General features: G+C 45.7%; 1 protein-coding gene across 2 annotated transcripts in view; it reads left to right on the forward strand.

Moving 5' to 3' along the window:
• The window catches only part of ITGA11 (integrin subunit alpha 11), a 129879-nt gene that overhangs the window by 100099 nt on the left and 6956 nt on the right, over nucleotides 1-22824 (forward strand). For both annotated transcript variants that reach the window (XM_044283139.1, XM_044283140.1), the window contains 7 exons: nucleotides 765-854; nucleotides 10229-10319; nucleotides 11593-11703; nucleotides 11785-11871; nucleotides 13636-13746; nucleotides 14333-14428; nucleotides 15501-15614. In XM_044283139.1, the coding sequence (XP_044139074.1) occupies nucleotides 765-854; nucleotides 10229-10319; nucleotides 11593-11703; nucleotides 11785-11871; nucleotides 13636-13746; nucleotides 14333-14428; nucleotides 15501-15614 (700 nt within the window). The remainder of the gene's footprint in view (nucleotides 1-764; nucleotides 855-10228; nucleotides 10320-11592; nucleotides 11704-11784; nucleotides 11872-13635; nucleotides 13747-14332; nucleotides 14429-15500; nucleotides 15615-22824) is intronic.

Here is a 22824-nt window from a genome sequence, read left to right on the forward strand (position 1 = left end):
ACACCTGTACGCTATGTGAGTACCATGTCTGCAATACACCTGTATGCCATGTGAGCACTATGTCTGTAATACACCTGTACGCCATGTGAGCACTATGTCTGTAATACACCTGTACGCCATGTGAGCACTATGTCTGTAATACACCTGTACGCCATGGGAGCACTATGCCTGTAATACACCTGTACGCCATGTGAGCACTATGTCTGTAATACACCTGTACGCTATGTGAGCACTATGTCTGTAATACACCGGTACGCTATGTGAGCACCATGTCTGTAATACGCCTGTACACTATGAGAGCACCATGTCTGTAATACACCTGTACGCTATGTTAGTACTATGTCTGTAATACACCTGTACGCTATGTTAGTACTATGTCTGTAATACACCTGTACGCTATGTTAGTACTATGTCTGTAATACACCTGTACGCTATGTGAGTACTATGTCTGTAATACACCTGTACGCTATGTGAGTACTATGTCTGTAATACACCTGTATGCCATGTGAGTACTATGTCTGTAATACACCTGTATGCTATGTGAGTACTATGTCTGTAATACACCTGTACACTATGTTAGTACTATGTCTGTAATACACCTGTACGCTATGTGAGTGCTATGTGAGTACTATGTCTGTAATACACTTGTATGCTATGTGAGTTCTGTGGTTATATATCTCACTCATATATTATTTCCAGGACATATTACACTCCCCGCTATGCTATTACATTATCTTATTACAGAATGCTATTTGTTTCTACAGCGACAGTGAAGAACTGGAAGGTACAATTTCTGACAATGAAGTTTTATTGGACTTTAAATTGAAGTATGAATCCGATCTCCTGTTTACTAGGTATTTCTGATGTTCAGTTATACATTCCATACGTGACTCCAAAAAGCCTTCCATTAAAGTGATTAACCTATCTATCTATCTATCTTTATATTGCTAACTGCTAACCGTAATGCAACCCATGCACAGCTGTGACACTGTTTCTGTAGGAAAGCCTCTAATTATTGCTATTATTATTATAATACTTATTATTATTATTTGAAAGTGTCACTAATTCCATGGCGCTGTACATCAAAAGGGGGTTACACATACATAATATAAAAATACAAATACAAGAAACAAGAAACTGATAACAGACTGGTACAGAGGGGGAGAGGACCCTGCTCACAAGAGCTTACAATCTACAAGGCAATGGAGGAAGAACACGGTAGGTGAGGGTAAAGGCTGCTGATCTGGCTGTGTGGTGGCAGTATGCTTATTACAGGTGGTGGGCTTTCCTGAAGAGGTGGGTTTTCAGGTTACTTTTTGAAGGTTTGGAATGGATGTTGGGGGAGAGTCTGATGTACTGGGGCACCAAGTTATTAGACGTGCTCTTTCCTCATCTTCTCCGTTTAGCCCACACTACCATGACAAATCCTTTCAGCCAGATATTTTCTCTGCAGAATTTTCCACACAGACATCTTAGGCCTCCATCATAAGTCAGTGATTCACAGATTGTGCTGTCTGTTTTCTCCACGTAACTATTCATTTTAGGCCTCATGCACATGACCGTTGTGTGCATCCGTGGCCGTTGTGCCGTTTTCCGTTTTTTTTCGCGGACCCATTGACTTTCAATGGGTCCGTGGAAAAATCGGAAAATGCACCAGTTTTGCAGCCGAGGCCGTGATCCGTGTATCCTGTCCGTCAAAAAAATACGACCTGTCCTATTTTTTTGATGGACAACGGTTCACGGACCCATTCAAGTCAATGGGTCCGTGAAAGAACACGGATGCACACAAGATTGGCATCCGTGTCCGTGATCCGTGGCCGTAGGTTGCTTTCATACAGACGGATCCGAAGATCCGTCTGCATAAAAGCTTTTTCTGATCTAAGTTTTCACTTCGTGAAAACTCATTTCCGACAGTATATTCTAACACAGAAGCGTTCCCATGGTGATGGGGACGCTTCTAGTTAGAATACACTGCAAACTTTGAACAAGACTGCCCCCTGCTGCCTGGCACCACCCGATCTCTTACAGGGGGATATGATAGCACAATTAACCCCTTCAGGTGCGGCACCTAAAGGGGTTAATTGTACTATCATATTCCCCTGTAAGAGATCAGGGCTGCCAGGCAGCAGGGGGCAGACCCCCCCCCCTCCCCAGTTTGAATATCGTTGGTGGCACAGTGTGCGCCCACCATCGCCCCCCCTTCCCTCCCTCTATTGTAATAAATCGTTGGTGGCACAGTGTGCGCCCACCATCGCCCCCCCCGTCCTCCCTCTATAGTTAAAAATCGGTGGTGGCACAGTGTGCGCCCACCATCGCCCCCCCCCTTCCTCCCTCTATAGTTAAAAATCGTTGGTGGCACAGTGTGCGCCCACCATCGGCCCCCCTCTCTCTATAGTAGTAACAACCATTGGTGGCAGTGTGCGGCCTCCCATTCCCCCCACCCCCCCACAGTAGAAGATTCATACTTACCTGCTTGCTGCTGCGATGTCTGTGACCGGCCGGGAGCTCCTCCTACTGGTAAGTGACAGTTCTTTAGCAATGCGCCGCACAGACCTGTCACTTACCAGTAGGTGGAGCTCCCGGCCGGTCACAGACATCGCAGCAGCAAGCAGGTAAGTATGAATCTTCTACAATTGTACTATTGCTAAGTAACCATGGCAACCAGGGATGCAGTAGCTTCCTGGTTGCCATGGTTACCGATCGGAGCCCCAGCGATTAAACTGGGACTCCGATCGGAACTCCGCTGCCACCAATGATCGGGGGGGGGGGGGGGGGGGAGGAGATGGGAGGCCGCATACTGCCACCAATGGTTGTTACTACTATAGGGAGAGGGGGGCCGATGGTGGGCGCACACTGTGCCACCAACGATTTTTAACTATAGAGGGAGGAAGGGGGGGGCGATGGTGGGCGCACACTGTGCCACCAACGATTTTTAACTATAGAGGGAGGAAGGGGGGGGTGCGATGGTGGGCGCACACTGTGCCACCAACGATATTCAAACTGGGGAGGAGGGGGGGGGGGTCTGCCCCCTGCTGCCTGGCAGCCCTGATCTCTTATAGGGGGATATGATAGTACAATTAACCCCTTCAGGTGCGGCACCTGAGGAGTTAATTGTGCTGATCACGGCCCCCTGTAAGAGATCGGGTGCTGCCAGGCAGCAGGGGGCAGTCATGTACACAGTTTTTCAGTGTATTCTAACCTGAAGCGTCCCCATCACCATGGGAACGCCTCTGTGTTAGAATATACTGTCGGAAATGAGTTTCACAATGTAGCTCATATCCGACAGTATATTCTAACGTAGAGGCGTTCCCATGGTGATGGGGACGCTTCAAGTTATGTTCGGGTGTCCGCCTGGCCGTGCGGAGGCAAGCGGATCCGTCCAGACTTATAATGTAAGTCAATGGGGACGGATCCGTTTGAAGATGACACACTGTGGCTCAATTTTCAAACGGATCCGTCCCCCATTGACTTTCAATGTAATCCGTCCCCATGGATCCGTCTGAGGCTATTTTCACACTTTAGATATTTTTTACCAATATAATGCAGACGGATCCGCTCTGAACGGAGCCACCGTCTGCATTATGAACACAAGTGTGAAAGTAAAGGGACTCCTGACTTTACATTGAAAGTCAATGGGGACGGATCCGTTTGCAATTGCACCATATTGTGTCAACGTCAAACGGATCCGTCCCCATTGACTTGCATTGTAATTCAGGACGGATCCGTTTGGCTCCGCACGGCCAGGCGGACGCCAAAACGACTTTTTTTTCATGTCCGTGGATCCTCCAAAAATCAAGGAAGACCCACGGACGAAAAAACGGTCATGGATCACGGACCCACAGACCCCGTTTTTGCGGACCGTGAAAAAAAACTGTTGTGTGCATGAGGCCTTCGGCCTCATGCACACGACCATTGTGTGCATCCGTGGCCGTTGTGCCGTTTTCCGTTTTTTTCGCGGACCCATTGACTTTCAATGGGTCCGTGGAAAAATCGGAAAATGCACCGTTTTGCAGCCGAGGCCGTGATCCGTGTATCCTGTCCGTCAAAAAAATAGGACCTGTCCTATTTTTTTGACGGACAACGGTTCACGGACCTATTCAAGTCAATGGGTCCGTGAAAGAACACTGATGCACACAAGATTGGCATCCGTGTCCGTGATCCGTGGCCGTAGGTTGCTTTCATACAGACGGATCCGAAGATCCGTCTGCATAAAAGCTTTTTCTGATCTAAGTTTTCACTTCGTGAAAACTCATATCCGACAGTATATTCTAACACAGAAGCGTTCCCATGGTGATGGGGACGCTTCTAGTTAGAATACACTGCAAAATTTGTACAGGTGCGGCACCTAAAGGGGTTAATTGTACTATCATATTCCCCTGTAAGAGATCAGGGCTGCCAGGCAGCAGGGGGCAGACCCCCCCCCCCCCTCCCCAGTTTGAATATCGTTCCGGTGGCACAGTGTGCGCCCACCATCGGGCCCCCCCTTCCTCCCTCTAATGTTAGAAATCGTTGGTGGCACAGTGTGCGCCCACCATCGCCCCCCCTCCCTCCCTCTATTGTAATAAATCGTTGGTGGCACAGTGTGCCCCCACCATCGCCCCCCTCCCTCCCTCTATTGTAATAAATCGTTGGTGGCACAGTGTGCCAACCACCATCGGCCCCCCCTCCCTCTATAGCAGTAACAACATTGGTGCGGCCTCCCATTCCCCCCCCCCCATCATTGGTGGCAGCGGAGTTCCGATCGGAGTCCCAGTTTAATCGCTGGGGCTCCGATCGGTAACCATGGCAACCAGGAAGCTACTGCAGCCCTGGTTGCCATGGTTACTTAGCAATAGTACAACAGTAGAAGATTCATACTTACCTGCTTGCTGCTGCGATGTCTGTGAACGGCCGGGAGCTCCTCCTACTGGTAAGTGACAGTTCTTTAGCAATGCGCCGCACAGACCTTTCACTTACCAGTAGGAGGAGCTCCCGGCCGGACACAGACATCGCAGCAGCAAGCAGGTAAGTATGAATCTTCTACTGTTGTACTATTGCTAAGTAACCATGGCAACCAGGACTGCAGTAGCGTCCTGGTTGCCATGGTTACCGATCGGAGCCCCAGCGATTAAACTGGGACTCCGATCGGAACTCCGCTGCCACCAATGATGGGGGGGGGGAATGGGAGGCCGCTCACTGCCACCAATGTTGTTACTGCTATAGAGGGAGGGGGGGCGATGGTGGGCGCACACTGTGCCACCAACGATTTATTACAATAGAGGGAGGGAGGGGGGGGCGATGGTGGGCGCACACTGTGCCACCAACGATTTCTAACATTAGAGGGAGGAAGGGGGGGCCCGATGGGGGGCGCACACTGTGCCACCAACGATATTCAAACTGGGGAGGGGGGGGGGGTCTGCCCCCTGCTGCCTGGCAGCCCTGATCTCTTACAGGGGAATATGATAGTACAATTAACCCCTTTAGGTGCCACACCTGAAGGGGTTAATTGTGCTATCATATCCCCCTGTAAGAGATCGGGTGCTGCCAGGCAGCAGGGGGCAGTCTTGTACAAAGTTTGTAGTGTATTCTAACCTGAAGCGTCCCCATCACCATGGGAACGCCTCTGTGTTAGAATATACTGTCGGATCTGAGGTTCACGAAGTAGCTCATATCCGACAGTATATTCTAAGGCTACTTTCACACTAGCGTTCGATCGGATCCGTTCTGAACGGATCCGATCATATTAATGCAGACGGAGGCTCCGTTCAGTACGGATCCGTCTGCATTAATAACTTAGAAAAAATTCTAAGTGTGAAAGCAGCCTGAGCAGATCCGTTCAGACTTTCAATGTAAAGTCAATGGGGGACGGATCCGCTTGAAGATTGAGCCATAGGGTGACATCTTCAAGCGGATCCGTTCCCATTGACTTACATTGTAAGTCTGAACGGATCCGCTAGCCTCCGCACGGCCAGGCGGACAGCTGAACGCTGCAAGCAGCTTTCAGCTGTCCGCCTGTCCGTGCGGAGGCGAGCGGAGCGGAGGCTGAACGCCGCCAGACTGATGCAGTCTGAGCGGATCCGCTCCATTCAGACTGCATCAGGGCTGGACGGAGGCGTTCGGGTCCGCTCGTGAGCTCCTTCAAACGGAGCTCACGAGCGGACCGACGAACGCTAGTGTGAAACTAGCCTAACATAGAGGCGTTCCCATGGTGATGGGGACGCTTCAAGTTAAAATATACCATCGGATTGGAGAAAACTCCAATCCGATGGTATAAAAGAACTCCAGACTTTACATTGAAAGTCAATGGGGACGGATCCGTTTGAAATGGCACCATATTGTGTCAACATCAAACGGATCCATCCCCATTGACTTGCATTGTAATTCAGGACGGATCTGTTTGGCTCCGCACGGCCAGGCGGACACCAAAACGACTTTTTTTTCATGTCCGTGGATCCTCCAAAAATCAAGGAAGACCCACGGACGAAAAACCGGTCACAGATCACGGACCCACGGACCCCGTTTTTGCGGACCGTGAAAAAAAACTGTCGTGTGCATGAGGCCTAAGAGGAGATATTCTGCAAATAAATTTTCAGCTGTGCAGTGTCCGTGGACACAGATGAGACACGGAGAGCAGAAAAAGGACTCATGGACCAAACACAGATTCTTCACAGAAATCTTTAGGCTACTTTCACACTTGCGGCAGGACGGATCCGACAGGCTGTTCACCATGTCGGATCCGTCCTGCGGCTATTTCGCCGTGCCCGCGGACCGCCGCTCCGTCCCCATTGACTATAATGGGGACGGGGGCGGAGCTCCGGCGCAGCACGGAGAAAGCCCGCCGGACTAAAATTACTGCATGTCAGGCTTTTTAGTCCGACGGCTTTCTCCGTGCACCGCCGCGCTGCACCGGAGCTCCGTCCCCATTATAGTCAATGGGGACAGAGCGGCGGTCCGCGGGCACGGCGAAATAGCCGCAGGACGGATCCGACATGGTGAACAGCCTGTCGGATCCGTCCTGCCGCAAGTGTGAAAGTAGCCTTACAGATGAATCGCTGAACATTTTATCACTGATTTCATCATGGACACGGACATTTAATGAGGCCTTAGATTCCTCACTTTTTCATCTTCCTATCCATCTTCTCAACTAAAATTCATCATCCTAATGCCACTGCAGTGTCACCCTGCAACCAAAACTGTTCCAGCTGTGCTCCCTAATTCCCCCAAATACTATATTGCTGTAAAAATAGTGCCCCCAGTAGTAATAATGTCCCCTAAAATGCCTCCATTAATAATGATGCCTATATAGTGGCCTCAGCAATAATAATGGGCAGCACGGTGGCTCAGTGGTTAGCACTGGTGCCTTGCAGCGCTGGAGTCCTAGGTTTCAATCTGACCAAGGACAACATCTGCATGGAGTTTGTATGTTCTCCCCGTGTTTGCGTGGGTTTTCTTATAGTGCCCCAGTATTAAAATGACCCCAGTCCCTCCAGTATAGTGATGAGCGGCAGGGGCTATATTCGAATTCGCGCTATTTGACAAACATTTTGTAGAATATTTGTCATATATTTGCGAATATTCGAAAAAAACTAATATATAGCAATATATTTAATATATTGTTTTTAGAATATTCGTCATTTTTCATCATCCATCTGAAGTGAACAGTACACCCAAGGTGTTCCCATGGTGATGGGGACACTCCATGCGCATGGCAACGGCACTGACTGGAGCGGGCTGAAATCCTACGGAGCCCGGACAGATAAGAACAGTTTTTTGGGGAACCAGACACCCTGAGCAGGGAGGAATCATGTGTACTGTTCACTTCAGATGGATGATGAAAAATGACAAATATAAAAAAAAAACGAATATATAGCAGTATATTCGATATAGTGCTATATATATACGTTTTTTAGAATACGCGTCATTTTCTCCATCTGAAGTCATGATTCCTCCCTGCTTAAGTTGCTTGTGGGTCAATGACTTGGCCCACAAGCAAGAAGCAGGGAGAAATTATATGTTCAGATGAAAAAAATGAAGAATATTCAAAAAAAAAAAAAAAAACAGTATATAGCACTATATTCGAAATATTTGCGAATTCTCGAAAAGCCAATATTTGCGATTAAAATTCGTAATTCGAATATTCGCTCTCAACACTACTCCAGTAATGCCCCCCAGGAATGCACCAGTATTAAAATGTCATTGCTTCCAGTGATGCCCATAAAGTACCACACTATTAAAACCTCCGGGTGACTCCAGTAATGCCTCTTATACTATTAAAGCTGTTCCCCGTAGTAATGTCCCCTACAGTGCCATCCAGTATTGTCCCTCAAAGTACCACCAAGGGTGGGCCCAAGCTACTCTGTGTATCTGCTAACCCCCTCTGTCTCCTTAATTGACAGGGCCAGGTTTGATGACTATGCAGGAACCTGACCCTGTCAATCAGGAAGAAGAGGGACGAGCTGTCAGAGGAAGGAGGAGGAGAGTGCACAGAGTGGCTTGGGCCTGCACTAAACTTCCCGTTTGCATATGGATTAGACCTCATGCATACGACCGTTATGTGCATCCGTATCCGTTGTTCCGTTTTCCGTGATTTTCTGCAGACCCATTGACTTTCAATGGGTCCGTTGAAAACTCAGAAAATGCACCGTTTGTCATCCGCGTCCGTGATTCGTGTTTCCTGTCCATCCAAAAAATAAGACCTGTCCTATTTTTTTGACGGACAACGGTTCGCCGACCCATTCAAGTCAATGGGTTACTGAAAAAACACGGAGGCACACAAGATTATCATCCGTGTCCGTGATCCGTGTCCATTTTTTTCCTATCATTTTCAAGGCAAACTTTGACTTAGATTTTTTTTTCACTTTTCTGGTCTGGTGATCCTCCAAAAATCAAGGAAGACACACGGAAGAAAAAACGGACACGGAACAACGGAACCCCGTTTTGCGAACCGTGAAAAAAATACTGTTGTGTGCATGAGGCCTTAAAAGTACTTTTTCTCCAGAATGAAGCAATTGATAGCTAAGTAAAAGTGAATCATTACATTGAGATGAGCTAGCCCTACAAGTCATTCCGGGGAGATATATCAAGACTGGCGGATCTCACTGCGCTGGGCCGAAGAGGCAGAAGCCTCTTAACAAATCAGGTGCATCTCTGCCCTGCTGAACGCCCGAAATTGAAGTCTACGCCAGCTATCCGCTGAAAGTTATAGTAAATGTCGCAGCGGCACGAAGCTATGCCCTCTTTTCTCGGCACTTCTGAAAAGTACTGAGAAGTTCAAAAAGTCGCAAATTAAAGTGCACACATGCCGTGCGCCATAATGTGTGACTTTTTACGCCACAATTGTGGCAGATAGGCCTTGATAGAGGTTTTCTGGTGACAGAATCATCAGAGTCACTGATCGCAGTCAGTGCAGTTTTAAAAATTAAATATAGGTACAAGAAGAAAACTTTTTGTGTGAGATAGTTTTGATACTTGAGATGTAACGGTAAAGTAATTATCTCATTATACAAGACTTGGTGACATTTTCGACACCACCACCTCGTGTGTTGTCGCCACCGCAGCTTCATACACAGACATAGGACAATGCTCCAGACTTATGTGTCACTTGATCTCGGTGCCGATTTCAACTCATTTTGTTCCCAGTTATTATGTAGAGACACAAAAATTCCACAACCTTTGGGTGACCCCAAAAAACACTTGGAATGTGCCCTGTGCAGAAGTGATAGGCGCTTTAGTCGGGAGCCAGGAGGAGCATTCTGTGTGAGGTGGCTGGCTGTGTCACACACTTGTCATATTAAGACTGTCATTGCTTGCGCACATTTCAGACTGGGACATGTGTGGGCGCTGCGGAGCTTCTTTATAGTCAGTTGATACAGAATCCCTTTTGTGAGAGAATGACTCTTTTATTGTGACATATGTTTATAATGAAAATCTATTCAGGAAACAGAATAATGGAAACAATCCCCGTTCCTCTCTCACTGCCTCCCATCACTTGCTTAGGAGCGTTCATTTAAAGGGATGGTACAGAATTAAAAAAACATGTCTTCCAAAAATAGCACCACGCCTGTTCATAGGTTGTGTGGGGTATTGCAGCTCAGCCCTATTAATTTAAATGGAGCTGAGCTGCAATACCAGACACAACCTGTGGACAGGTGTGGTGCTGTTCCTGGAAGACAGCTGCCATGTTTTTCTAATCCTGGACAACCTCTTTGGTTGTCATTACACAGATCTCATAGTTTTTCTTCTATCACAGATATTCCAGCCTGGACCAGTATGAGATCACCTCTCAAGGGTCAGCTGACCGATACAATGCAATTGGACCTCCATTCAACTGCACCTTTAAGGCAAGTTACTGGAATAAAAGGAGCTGAGATCAGCTACTTTGCTCAATTTATCAACAGCATTCGTAGAAAATTAAAAGGTAAAATAAAAAAGGGGTTGTCTCATGAAACATATTATTTTATTGTCAAATCCAGTCCATCATCATGAACATTTTTACACTTACTGTAAACGTCATAATAGCGCCACCTGCTGTTTCTAATGAACAGCCTTTCGGTGTCCACTTCAGTAAATGTGCCACGGTGGACGTACATGCTCAGTCTTGCTCCTTTGGGTAGATGGAGGGATCCCTGATAGGGTGAGCTTGCTGCTTCTGCATTTAGAATACAAATTCTGAGCAAGAGAGAAGAGAGTGAGACAGTGTTACTGTACATGGTGAGGTGGACAAAGAAAGACTGTTCAGTAGAAACAGCAGGTGGCGCTATTCTAACATTATTTCTGGAATATCTTGGGATACGAGCTTAAGTTTTAATAAGTGTTAATATAAAACGGTTTAGAATAATGGGTTGGATTTAACTACAAACAATGGGAGACTAATTTATGAAGAGACACAGGCCTCATCATATTTTAGGCCCATATTCGGCAATCCGTGTGCCCAAACAGAAATCTATGGCAGCTCTGACAACAAACAACACAACTGGCATAAATGAAGATAAATGTGCGGAGCCTGATGCCCCAGCCCCCTCCCTCATCACGCCCCTTTTCTGGGAAAGTGGTGAGGGCGGTGTAGAAATGCCACCTAAAAAAGTTGCATTTAAAAAGTCGCAAACACAGGGTCTGAGACTTTTTTTTATGCCAGAAAAATATTTTTGATGGGGAAAACCCCTTTAAATTATGTTTTAGGGTTGTCTGATCGGACCCATTGGGTGCATTTAATGCTTGGATCCTTAAAGTGGCCCCCTGGAAAAAGCTAAAAATGCAGCTTTTTTTTTTCTTGAATAGTTATACCAATTTGGTCCCTACTGGTCTAGAGAACAATAGGAGCCTTCACCATGGGTGCATCGATGTCGCCATCAGCTGCCTGGGATCCTGTACAGGAAATAACTTTTAGCATGTGCAGACACCTCCACTGTGGGGTGGGCCTTACCTCTGGAGAAAAGCTGCATTTCTATCTTTTCTCTCAGAGGGTCACTTTAAAGTTAATATCCACCAGAATTCGTACAAAATATGGATTTACAAAGTGACTGAAGTTGAGATGTAGATTCAGTTTAGTACCATTGATGACCATACTCCTTAAAAAAAAAACAGAACTCTAAACTCAAGTGCGTTGTATTGTAGATCCAAAATTTGGGCTTTTTTCCCGATGATGTCACCATTAGAATCATGGTCCCAGTTGCTACTCGTGTTGGTAACCGTTTGCTTCTTTTACAAGAGCTAGTCAGCGACCAGGTATGGCAGAGCTTCTTAATAGTCATGACATCACATACGAATTGTCTGTAAATTCTACAGCATGGTGTTTTTTTGCCATAGGGGAATGAAACATGCAATGTCTGGGGTAATAGTACAGATTACCGAAAGAAGCCTTCTGAGGAGGACCTTACTCACATCCCACAGCTGGTAATGTCTACAAAGCAGTTATGTTGTTCAGTTTATTTTTTTTTGCGTTCTGCATATGCAACAGGAAAGCTTCTGTCACATACCGTAGCTGAAATGTATCCATAGGCTTCCATTCGCCGTCGACCTGGTATACAGCAGGATAAGTGTTTCTTAACTGCATAGGAAAACGCAGTATACTTCAGTTTCCTATACAGTTGACCACAACAAAAAAAGCTATATTGGATAGTATACATTTTATTTTAAAGGGGTTGTCCAGTATTTTTATATTGATGGCCTATCCTCAGGATAGGCTATTAATATCATATCATCGGTGGACCTACAGTACAACCCTCACTCCCTCCGATCAGTTGTTCGGGGGTAGCACCGTAACTGCACAATTCTGTCTATTGTGTAGTGGACGGAGCTGGTACCTACAGCACTGCCCTCATTGAAGTGAATGTTGCAGAAACCTGCTCAGTCTACTAAACAATGAACAGAGCTGTGAGTTTCGGCACCAGAACTATTCTGGAACAGCTGATCGGCGGGGGTGTAGTCTATCAGTCCCCCAGTGATCTGAAATTAATGGCTTATCCTGAGGACAAGCCATCAAAATAAATATAATGGACAACCCCTTTAATATTTATAAACGAACATTCCCCAAATTGTCATTTTTTCAAATGGATATCCTCTGTACAGAACACCCTAAGCACATAAAATGGCATGTCATTTCAATGCTGTATTAATAAGGCTTTTTGCTCTTTGAAAAAGCACTCCCACAATTCTTTTTATTCTTTGATCTGTTAGAAAGGTACTAGATATAAACTGTAGTAAATGCAATCTTCTTACCAGTGACTATTTGTGAGTTATCCCCTCCCTCCTGATCCTCAGCTGTGTCATGTGACCAACACTTTCCAAATAACGCAGCTCCTTATGTGTGGACAGGAAGCCAGTTTCTCTATTTATTACTAAGCGAGCCCTCAATGTCAGTCTCATAGGAATGAATAGAGAAGTAACCGACTTTCTGTCCTGTGTCAATTGGAGATCAGAGTTCTGGTCACATGACACAGCTGAGGACCAGAAGGAAGGTTATAACTCACAAATACAGTCACTGGTAAGAAGATTACCTTCACTACGTTACATCATGGACCTTTCTAACAGGTCAGAGAATACTTTTTTTTGTGGGAGAGCTACTTTAAAGCGTTGCTTTTAGAACAGAATATCTGTGTAATATAGCACCATAAAGAATCAGGCCCATACCTTGCAGTACATAGCCTCTGGGACTCCATGCGCCTCTTTATAGTCCTCCCGTATATAGCTGTAATCCATCATCAGCTTTATTAAACAATTCATTAACAAATTTTCTAACATTTTGGAAGGCAGCAGAACATTTATGGTTAATTGTCCAAAGATTCCAAAAATATGAGATACAGAGGGATTTTGATCAAATGTAGGCACAATTTTGCCAAAACAGGAACACTTGGAAGACACTTGGACCAGAGAAAACTCACAGTTGTAGGGGCCTACCAGAGGACCAGGGTCAAACATAATAATGGGGCCTAGCTGCAAATGGGTTCATGACAACAGACAAGTGGATTGAGGCATGATTAGACAGCAGAAGAGTGAGCTCCAACTTAGCTTCTCTGGTGAACCCACATTACTCCAATCCAACACGACACCTACATACCTGTGCAGCAGAAGATCTAGATGAAGAAGTAGATGAGTCTGACATCACATTACACACGTTACCATCATCAGGCATGACTGGCGAGTTTCTGTCTTTTTCAGAATCACACGAACTCAGATGTGGTGACCATTGAGTGCACTATGAGTCTTGCTTCTAATCAGGAGGGAACACTGACTCTGTATGGATATCTGTGGAGAAGATCTTTCAAAGTGGTAAGAACCTAATGCTAGTGGTGGAATGGGGAGAAGTAATAAGAGATACAACAGGATAGCGCTGGAACAAAAGCGAACTGACCATTGACCCTACAGGGAAATTTCCCTTGGGACCATGCCCAGGGGGCTGCCCAAGCCCTACTCATGGCCACTGCTGGCTACACAACACTTATGTACCTGACCAGTGGCTGCAGATGCCTTCCTAAATCCGTTATCTCTGGATGGTGATACAGTTGAATACTGCAGTAAGGGCGGCAGTATTATGTGCTGCACTGTGATATTTGATTTTTACTGAGGCAGCATTTTGGGCTGCACTGTGGTATTTGGTTCCTCAGGGGCGGTATCTTGTGCTGTACTATGGTATTGCTGCCCCTCCTGCTTTTATTGTTATCCCTGCCTACTTGTGTTGGCTCTTCTTCAGTCAATTTGAGCCCGCCTACAACATAGGGAGACTTTTAGGTTTTTTTTCATAGCCACTTTAAGTTCCTAGCCCACCCCTGTGTTGGAATATGATTACATATACTGTATAAATGATAGTAGCAATAGAAAATGCATATTCTGAATGTTTTTAGAATTTCTTTTGCAGATGAATTTCCGCTCTGTTAGTCTGGTTAGTTTTGCTTCCTTACAACGAAAATTCCACAGTCCTTTTATTTTTCGAGAGGAGGAACCCAGCCGCCAGGTGATAATTTTTTACTTCATACTGCTGTTATCAGTCTTATGGGTAAAGTTTACGTTATGATGCCACTAAGTAACTAGTACGAAAGCTGGCTATAGTCAGAATAATAATGTTTAATGCACTGGCCATAAAATACAATAGTTAATGACAATCATTACACAGTGAAACCTTTTTGAGACAAGTCACATTGAAAAGTTGTCTTCAAGGTGGGTAGTCTTTACAAAGAAAGATGATCAGTATCCCTAAAATGTGTCACAGGAAATCCAGTTTGGCAAGCCGGTGGTCCTCTGGAGATGTTGTACTTGTATGTATAAAAGTAAAACAATAGATTCCAGCTAAAGGAGGTTGTTGGTCACTCTCATTAGTGATTAAACCCTTTGACCATACCTTGTGCAGCAAGAAAAATCATTCCCATTAAAGTACCTTTTAAAAGGGTATTCCTATCTGGACATTTCTGGCATATCCACAGGTTATGCCATAAACATTCCTCAGATGTGGGCCTCTGGGAATCACACCTATCTCGAGAACGGTTTAGTATCTGAAGTACGGCTTATCTATTTACAAAATTTCCATAGAAGTAAATGGAGAGAGCAGTGCATGCGTCACTACCTCTCCATTCTCGAGGGCGTGACACCAGGCCAAGTTCTGGAGAGAGGTACAGGTCCTGTGGATAGGGTGTGATTAGGGTTTGTGAAGGTATGTATGAAGCAGAACATGGAAGTATGCCGAGTTTCAGATCCTATAAAAAAAACATTAGGGTTGTGACATCCGCGGTTGGTTGAAAACCAGCTCTGTCTAATGTTTTTACTGAAAAACTAACTAACTGATGAAATTTATATCTTGTATAAATCTGCAGAATGCATCTAAATCTCCAGTATACTTAGTTAAACCACACAGCACAAGAAACAATATAATCAATTGAGACTGAAGAACTCTTCATATAGGATTCTACTGCCTCCAACTGGAAAAAACTTCAGTATACATTTATTGACTTGTGTGCTTTTTTTATTGTACAGTTTTTACATTTTCTTATCAAGTAACATGGCCTGTACCGTGCCATTTTATTTATTTTTAGATCACTTTTGACATTTCCAAGAGGGAGGAGTGGGAGGTTCCAATATGGGTTATAATCAGCAGTACAATAGGTGGGCTCCTGCTGCTGGCTCTCTTAGTCCTGGCTCTATGGAAGGTAAGCATTGTGCTGAAGCTGGCCTGTCACCCAACATTAAGTTTAGGCTTTACCTTTACTTTATGGTTACAGCTACAGTATGTACAGCAAAAACACTATATAAAAATTGTGTTTATTGTTCTTTATATTATGTATATGAATTATTTGCTCCTTGGAGGTAATGAAAGACTGGCTTATTTAGGGTCTTATCAATTTAATGCTGATGAAAACCATGGAGAATGTATTGCCATTGTCTGTACGAACAGAAATTTACTGTAGTTCAAAAGCACTTTACACAGGTATAATAAGACCACATTGAACAGAGATCTTTTTATCACTCTTGGATTGGTCACTTTATTAATACATATATGTCTTAGGTCTGTTTCAGACGAGTGTGTGCAGTCCGAAAATCACGCTCTGTGTGTGAGCATGATCCTCAGTTATGGACACTGCTAGTCATGCAAGAACGCAGGGCATTATACTGATTTATAATGCTATGTGCCTCTGCATGACCTCATTGCTACAGAATTATAGTAACTTAAAGCTGTCACTATGATTTTGCAGGAGTAAGGTCATGCAGAGGCACATAGCATTATAAATAGGGATGAACGAACTTGCATTTTTCAAGTTCGAGTTCGGTGTTCGGGTATTTGTGAAATTACGTTATGGATTCTGTTTATCATGGAATATAACTGAATGCACCACGGAAGCCTTTAGGAGGCATTCAGTCATAATAGAAGTCAATGGGCAGCATAACGGAGCAGTCCGATTTCCGTTATGCTGCCCATTGACTTTCATTATGATGGAATGCAAAACGGAATGCGCTTCCACGGTGCATTATGTTATAGCATTCCGTTAAATTCTGTGATAACAGAATCCATAACGGAATTGCACAAATACCCAAACACCGAACCCAAACTTGAAAAATGCAAGTTCACTGATCCCCAATTATAAATCAGTATAATGCCATGCGCTCCTGCAAGACAAGTAGTGTCCAGAACGGAGGATCGCTATGTGTAATTTCCGCACTGCACATGCTCGTGTGAAAAACCCCTTAGGGTATTTACACGCGTTAAGGCATCTTAGGTTGGTTGAAACCCTGCTCACATGCAGGGCCACGCTATTTGCAGGTGGTGCATTAACTTTACCTGCACAATACATCCATTTGGACTGTAGGTGACTGGGTTTTTGCCACCTATGTTCCCTAACCGTAGGTATACTAACCAGAGATAAAATGAAAGGCTTGTCCTGGATTGGAAAAACATGGCTGCAGTCTTCAAAAAACAGTGCCACAACTGTCCTCCGGATGAGCTGCAATACCAGACTTTTTTTTATTTTTTTAGCAATCTTTCATTAATTTCTAACGATAATTTGTTTTCTCTTAGTCCTAACAGCAGCACAGATGGGGTTAACTACCGTGGACTGGTAGGGCCGGAGGAATTTTAATGAGCCCAAGCACCAATAATAAAGATTTACACCCCTACAAAAGGAGGGGACACCCCCCAGCCCACTGTGTCTATAGCAAGAATAACTTACTAGGGTGGGATATTTGTGTGCTGCTGTTAGGACTAAGGTAAAACAAATTATTAGAAATTAACGATTCCCTTACGTCCTACCAGCAGCACAGATGGGGAGATAGCAAGAAGAAACCCCTAGGGAGGGCCTTCATGCCTGGCAGAGCTAAGAATAGCCTGCCCAAAGGCCAAAAACTCTGCTACCCTGGCGTCTAGTCTGTAGTGGGAGATGAAAGTGGATTCAGAGCTCCAGGAGGCAGCTTTACAAATCATGTCCAGAGGAAGGAGACTTCTTTTTGCAAAGGAAGTAGAGATGGCGCTTGTGGAATGGGCCTTCACAAACTCTGGAGGATCCAAAGACTGGGAAACGAAAGATTCTCTGATGGCCTCCTTAATCCAGCGACTAATCGAAGCCTTGGACGCCTTGCGGCCTTTAGACTTACCGGCAAACAGGATAAAGAGGTTCTCATCTATCCTGAACTCCCTGGATCTATCCATATAGATCTGGAGACATCTCGAGATATCCAAAGAATGTTTGACAGGATCCCTGGAGGAGGTAGAAGGAGAGAATAAGACTGGCAAAGAAAATCACCTGGTTAATGTTCTGAAATGATGGAACCTTAGGCCTGAAATATGGAAGTAACCTCAGGAGAACCCAGTCTTGAAGAAAGATGGTATAGGGTTCTAAGGCCGAGAAAGCTTGAAGCTCCGAGACTCTCTTGGCCGAGGTTACCGCCAGTAAGAAGACCAACTTCAGCGTCACAAATTTCAAGTCTACCTCCTCCAAAGGCTCAAAAGGGGGAGATGCTAGCCCACTGAGCACGACTGATAAGTCCCACTGAGGAATGGGCCTCAGTACTGTAGGCTTCAATCTTTCGGCTCCTTTAAGGAAGCGTTTGATGAGCGGGTCCCGAGAATAGGGTCTGTTGAGACAGGCAGAGATGGCAGAAATTTGGACCTTCAAAGTACCGTAGATGGAGCAAAGCCTCTGTCAAGGCCATACTGTAGGAATTGAAATATCGCAGAGAGGGGCGGATCTGCAAACGCCACCTGGTTCGAAGCACACCACGACGAGAAGATTCTCATGATCCTGGAGTAGGCTTTCTTGGTAGATTCTGCTCTTGAATGCGACAATGTTCTCAGGACCGACTCTGAAAGCCCTTCTATTCTGGGAAGGGACTGATCAACCTCCAGGCTGTCAGGTTAAACCTGTGCAGATCTGGGCAGAGATGAGTGTCCCATAACACCAGAGTCTGCTGTGGGGGGAGCCTCCAATAATGTCCCTGACTCATCTGAATGAGCTGGGTCAACCAGGATCTCTTGGGCCAAAACGGTATGATGGTTATCACCGAGGCCTGATCCTGACTGTTTTCCATGATACCGAGGGTATAGATGAAAATCTGAGGGAAGATGTAAGCCAGCCTGCACCTCCACGGTATCGGCAGAGCATCTATCGCCAGGGGGTTGTCCTCCCTGTAAAGGGAGCAGAACCTCTCCACCTTGGCGTTGAACCTTGTTGCCATGAGATCTACCTCTGGCAAACCCCACCTGAGGACTATCTGCCTGACTATCTCCGGATGCAGGGACCATTCCAACGTCAGCAGACCGCGACTCAGGCGATCCGCGATTATATTGCAGGAACCTCGGATGTCTCGGATGTGGGTGGCAGACAGGTGGGAAAGGTTCGACTCTGCCCACCAAAGAATTACCCCGATCTCCGAAAGGAGGGGTAGAGATCTTGTGTCTCCCTGCTTGTTGATGTACAGGACCGCAGTCATGTTGTCTGACTGTACCTTCACCGCCAAGCCCCGGATTCGGGGGGCGAAGTGAAGGAGGGCTAGCCGGATGGCTCGAATCTCGCAGAGATTGGAAGAAAGTAGCCACTCCTGAGGAGACCAAGTCCCCTGGACTGGGGAATCGTCTAGGTGAGCGCCCAAGCCTACTTGGGACGCATCCGTTGTCAATATGACCCAGGATGGCTGGGTTATAGACTCCCCCCCCCCCCCCCCCCGGGAGATGGAGCCACCCTCACAGGGAGTTTCGAGTCTGACAAGACAGGGAACACAGGTAATTTAGCCCGGCGGGGCTGCCATCCCATTTGGCAAGGACCTCCTATTGTAGAGGGCCAAAGGTGCCACAAAGCCCAAGGGACTGCATCCGCAGCCGCTGACATGAGCCCCAACATCTTCATGAGAGTTTGAATGGGAACTCGACGAGGAACAGATAGGAACCTTGCCAGGTCCAGAATCCGAGCTCTTCTTTCTGGAGTCAACTGGAGGGATATCCCAACGGAGTCGACTATGAGGCCTAGATAGGTTACCGAAGTTGACGGGCTCACATTCGACTTCTGCCAGTTGATGATCCACCCTAAGCGGAGCAGAAAGGAGATAGCTATATGAAGATGGCGGGTAAAGGACTGGAACCGAAGAGGCTTTTAGGAGCCAATCGTCCAGGTAAGGAATTATGGTCAGCCCTTGAAGCCTCAAAGCTGCCACCACCGAAACCACCACCTTGATGAAGGTGATAGGAGCAGAGGAAATCCCGAAGGGTAAGGCGACGAACTGAAGGTGCCTGGGGACCCCCGAGTCCTGGACCGCGATCAAGAGATACCTCCGGGAAGCAGGATGGATGGGGATGTGAAGATACACATCCTTGAGGTCCAGGGTAGCCATCACATCTCCCGGGGTTGAGAACGTGGATCACTGACCTGATAGTTTCCATACAAAACTTTGCTTTCCTTATAAAATCGATTGAAAAGTCTCAAAATCGATAATCATCCGCAGATCTCCAGTTTTTTGGGGAACTAGAAAAAACGTAGAATAGATCCCTAAGCCCCGCTCTCCTGCCAGAGCCTCCTCCAGAGCGCCCTTGAGGATGTAGTCCTGGATGTAGGCCTCCAGAATCGCCTGTTTGGCAGGCAGTAAGCGCTGATTGATGATAAATCTGCCTGGGGGAGGAGATTTGAGATTTATTAGGTAGCCCTTGGATATGACTTTTAGGACCCAAGGGTCCGGAATTTCCTGGTCCCAGACTTCCTTGAAATGGACGAGACGCCCCCGACAGGCACAAGGTATTTGAAAATCTTCCGGAAGGATGGCAGGAGTAGCGGGGGTTAACCAAGAGCCTCCGGGAGGCCCATAGTCAGGAGGGCCTAGCCTCCCTAGCTCCTCTGCGAGGGCGCTTCGAATTTCTTCGCTGCTCCCCCCAGTCTCTACGGGCTCTAGCTTGTTGGCCAGATCTACCGCCACGATCTTGTCTGCCCCGTGCCCGAAAGGGCTGCTGGGGAAGACTCTTCCCCTTCTTATCAGAGAGGCCCTCCATGATTCTGTCTAACTCTGAGCCGAACAAGCGGTCCGGCTCAATGGGGAGACTGCACAGGTTGTACTTTGATGCGTTATCCACGACCCATGGTTTAAGCCATAAGGGCCTGCGGGCTGCAGAGACCAGGGCCATGGACTTGGCTGCGAACTTCAGCTGTAATTGTGCAGTGTCACACAGAATGTCAGTCGCTAGGTTGACGGTGTTGAATACGGCCAGGATGTCGTCCCGAGAAATCCTCTAATCAACGTCCGCCTGAATTTGATTTAGGCGGGAACGTAGGAAGGACGAAACTTCCGTGGCCGCAATAGCAGTAGACGCGGAGGCTGCAGCTGCCGAGTAACCTAGAAAGTGTCGGCAGATAAGAACCATTTGGCCCATCTATTCTGCCCAATATACTGAATACTATGAATAGCCCCTGGCCCTATCTTATATGAAGGATGGCCTTATGCTTATCCCATGCATGCTTAAACTCCTCCACTGTATTTGCAGCTACCACTTCTGCAGGAAGGCTATTCCATGCATCCACTACTCTCTCAGTAAAGTAATACTTCCTGATATTACTTTTAAACCTTTGCCCCTCTAATTTAAAACTATGTCCTTTGTAGCAGTTTTTCTTCTTTTAAATATTCTCTCCTCTTTTACCTTGTTGATTCCCTTTATGTATTTAAATGTTTCTATCATATCCCCTCTGTCTCGTCTTTCTTCCAAGCTATACATGTTAAGGTCTTTTAATCTTTCCTGGTAAGTTTTGTCCTGCAATCCATGTACTAGTTTAGTAGCTCTTCTCTGAACTCTCTCCAAAAGTATCAATATCCTTCCGGAGATATGGTCTCCAGTACTGAGCACAATACTCCAAATGAGGTCTCACTAGTGCTCTGTAGAGCGGCATGAGCACCTCCCTCTTTCTACTGGTAATGCCTCACCCTATACACCCAAGCATTCTGCTAGCATTTCCTGCTGCTCTATGACATTATCTCCCTACCTTTAAGTCCTCTGAAATAATGACTCCTAAATCCCTTTCCTCAGATACTGAGGTTAGGACTGTATCACTGATTTTATATTCTGCTCTTCGGTTTTTACGCCCCAGGTGCATTATCTTGCACTTATCAACATAAAATTTTAGTTGCCAGATTTTTGACCATTCCTCTAGTTTTCCTAAATACTTTTCCATTTGGTGTATCCCTCCAGGAACATCAACCCTGTTACAAATCTTTGTGTCATCAGCAAAAAGACACACCTTACCATCGAGGCCTTTTGCAATTTCGCTGATAAAGATATTAAACAATATGGGTCCCAGAACAGATCCCTGAGGTACCCCACTGGTAACAAGACTATGGTCTGAATATACTCCATTGACTACAACCCTCTGTTGTCTGTCCCTCAGCCACTGCCTAATCCATTCAACAATATAGGAGTCCACGCACAAAGACTGCAATTTATTGATAAGCCTTCTATGTGGGACAGTATCAAAAGCCTTACTAAAGTCTAGATAAGCGATGTCTACTGCACCTCCGCCATCTATTATTTTAGTCACCCAATCAAAAAAAATCAATAAGATTAATTTGACACGATCTCCCTGAAGTAAACCCATGCTGTTTTTCATCTTTCAATCCATGTGATTTTAGATTTTCCACAATCCTCTCCTTAAGTATGGTTTCCATTAATTTCCCCATTATTGATGTCAGGCTTACTGGCCTATAGTTGCCCGATTCCTCCCTACTACCTTTCTTGTGAATGGGCACAACATTTGCTAATTTCCAATCTTCTGGGACGACTCCTGTTGCCAGTGATTGGTTAAATAAATCTGGTAATGGTTTTGCTAGTTCACCTCTGAGCTCTTTTAATAGCTTTGAGTGTATCCCATCAGGCCCCTGTGACTTATTTGTATTAATTTTAGACAGCTGACTTAGAACCTCTTCCTCTGTAAAGCCATGCATCAAAAGATTCATTAGTCTTCTTTCCTGAGGTCCTTTTCCTTCATTTTCCTTTGTAAAAACTGAACAGTAGTATTCATTGAGGCAGTCAGCTAGTTCTTCTTCCATATACCTTCCTTATTTTGTTTTTAATTTGGTAATTCCTTGTTTTAGTTTTCTTTTTTCATTTAGATATATCTGAAGAATGTCTTATCGCCTTTTTTCACTGACTGAGCCAATTTCTCTTCTGCCTGTGCTTTAGAAGCTCTTATAACTTGTTTGGCCTCTCTCTGCCTAATCTTATAAATTTGCCTGTCATCCTCGTTTTGTTATTTTTTATCATTACTAAATGCTATCTTGTTTTTTAATGATTTTGGCCACTTATGCCGAGTACCATAGTGGTCTCTTCCTTTTACTGACAAGCCTAATGCAATTTTCAGTTGCCTTCAATAGTGCCACTTTTAAGTAGTCCTAATTTCTCCT

This window comes from Bufo gargarizans, chromosome 2 (genome assembly GCF_014858855.1).
Source record: "Bufo gargarizans isolate SCDJY-AF-19 chromosome 2, ASM1485885v1, whole genome shotgun sequence".
Taxonomy (NCBI): Eukaryota; Metazoa; Chordata; class Amphibia; order Anura; family Bufonidae; genus Bufo; species Bufo gargarizans.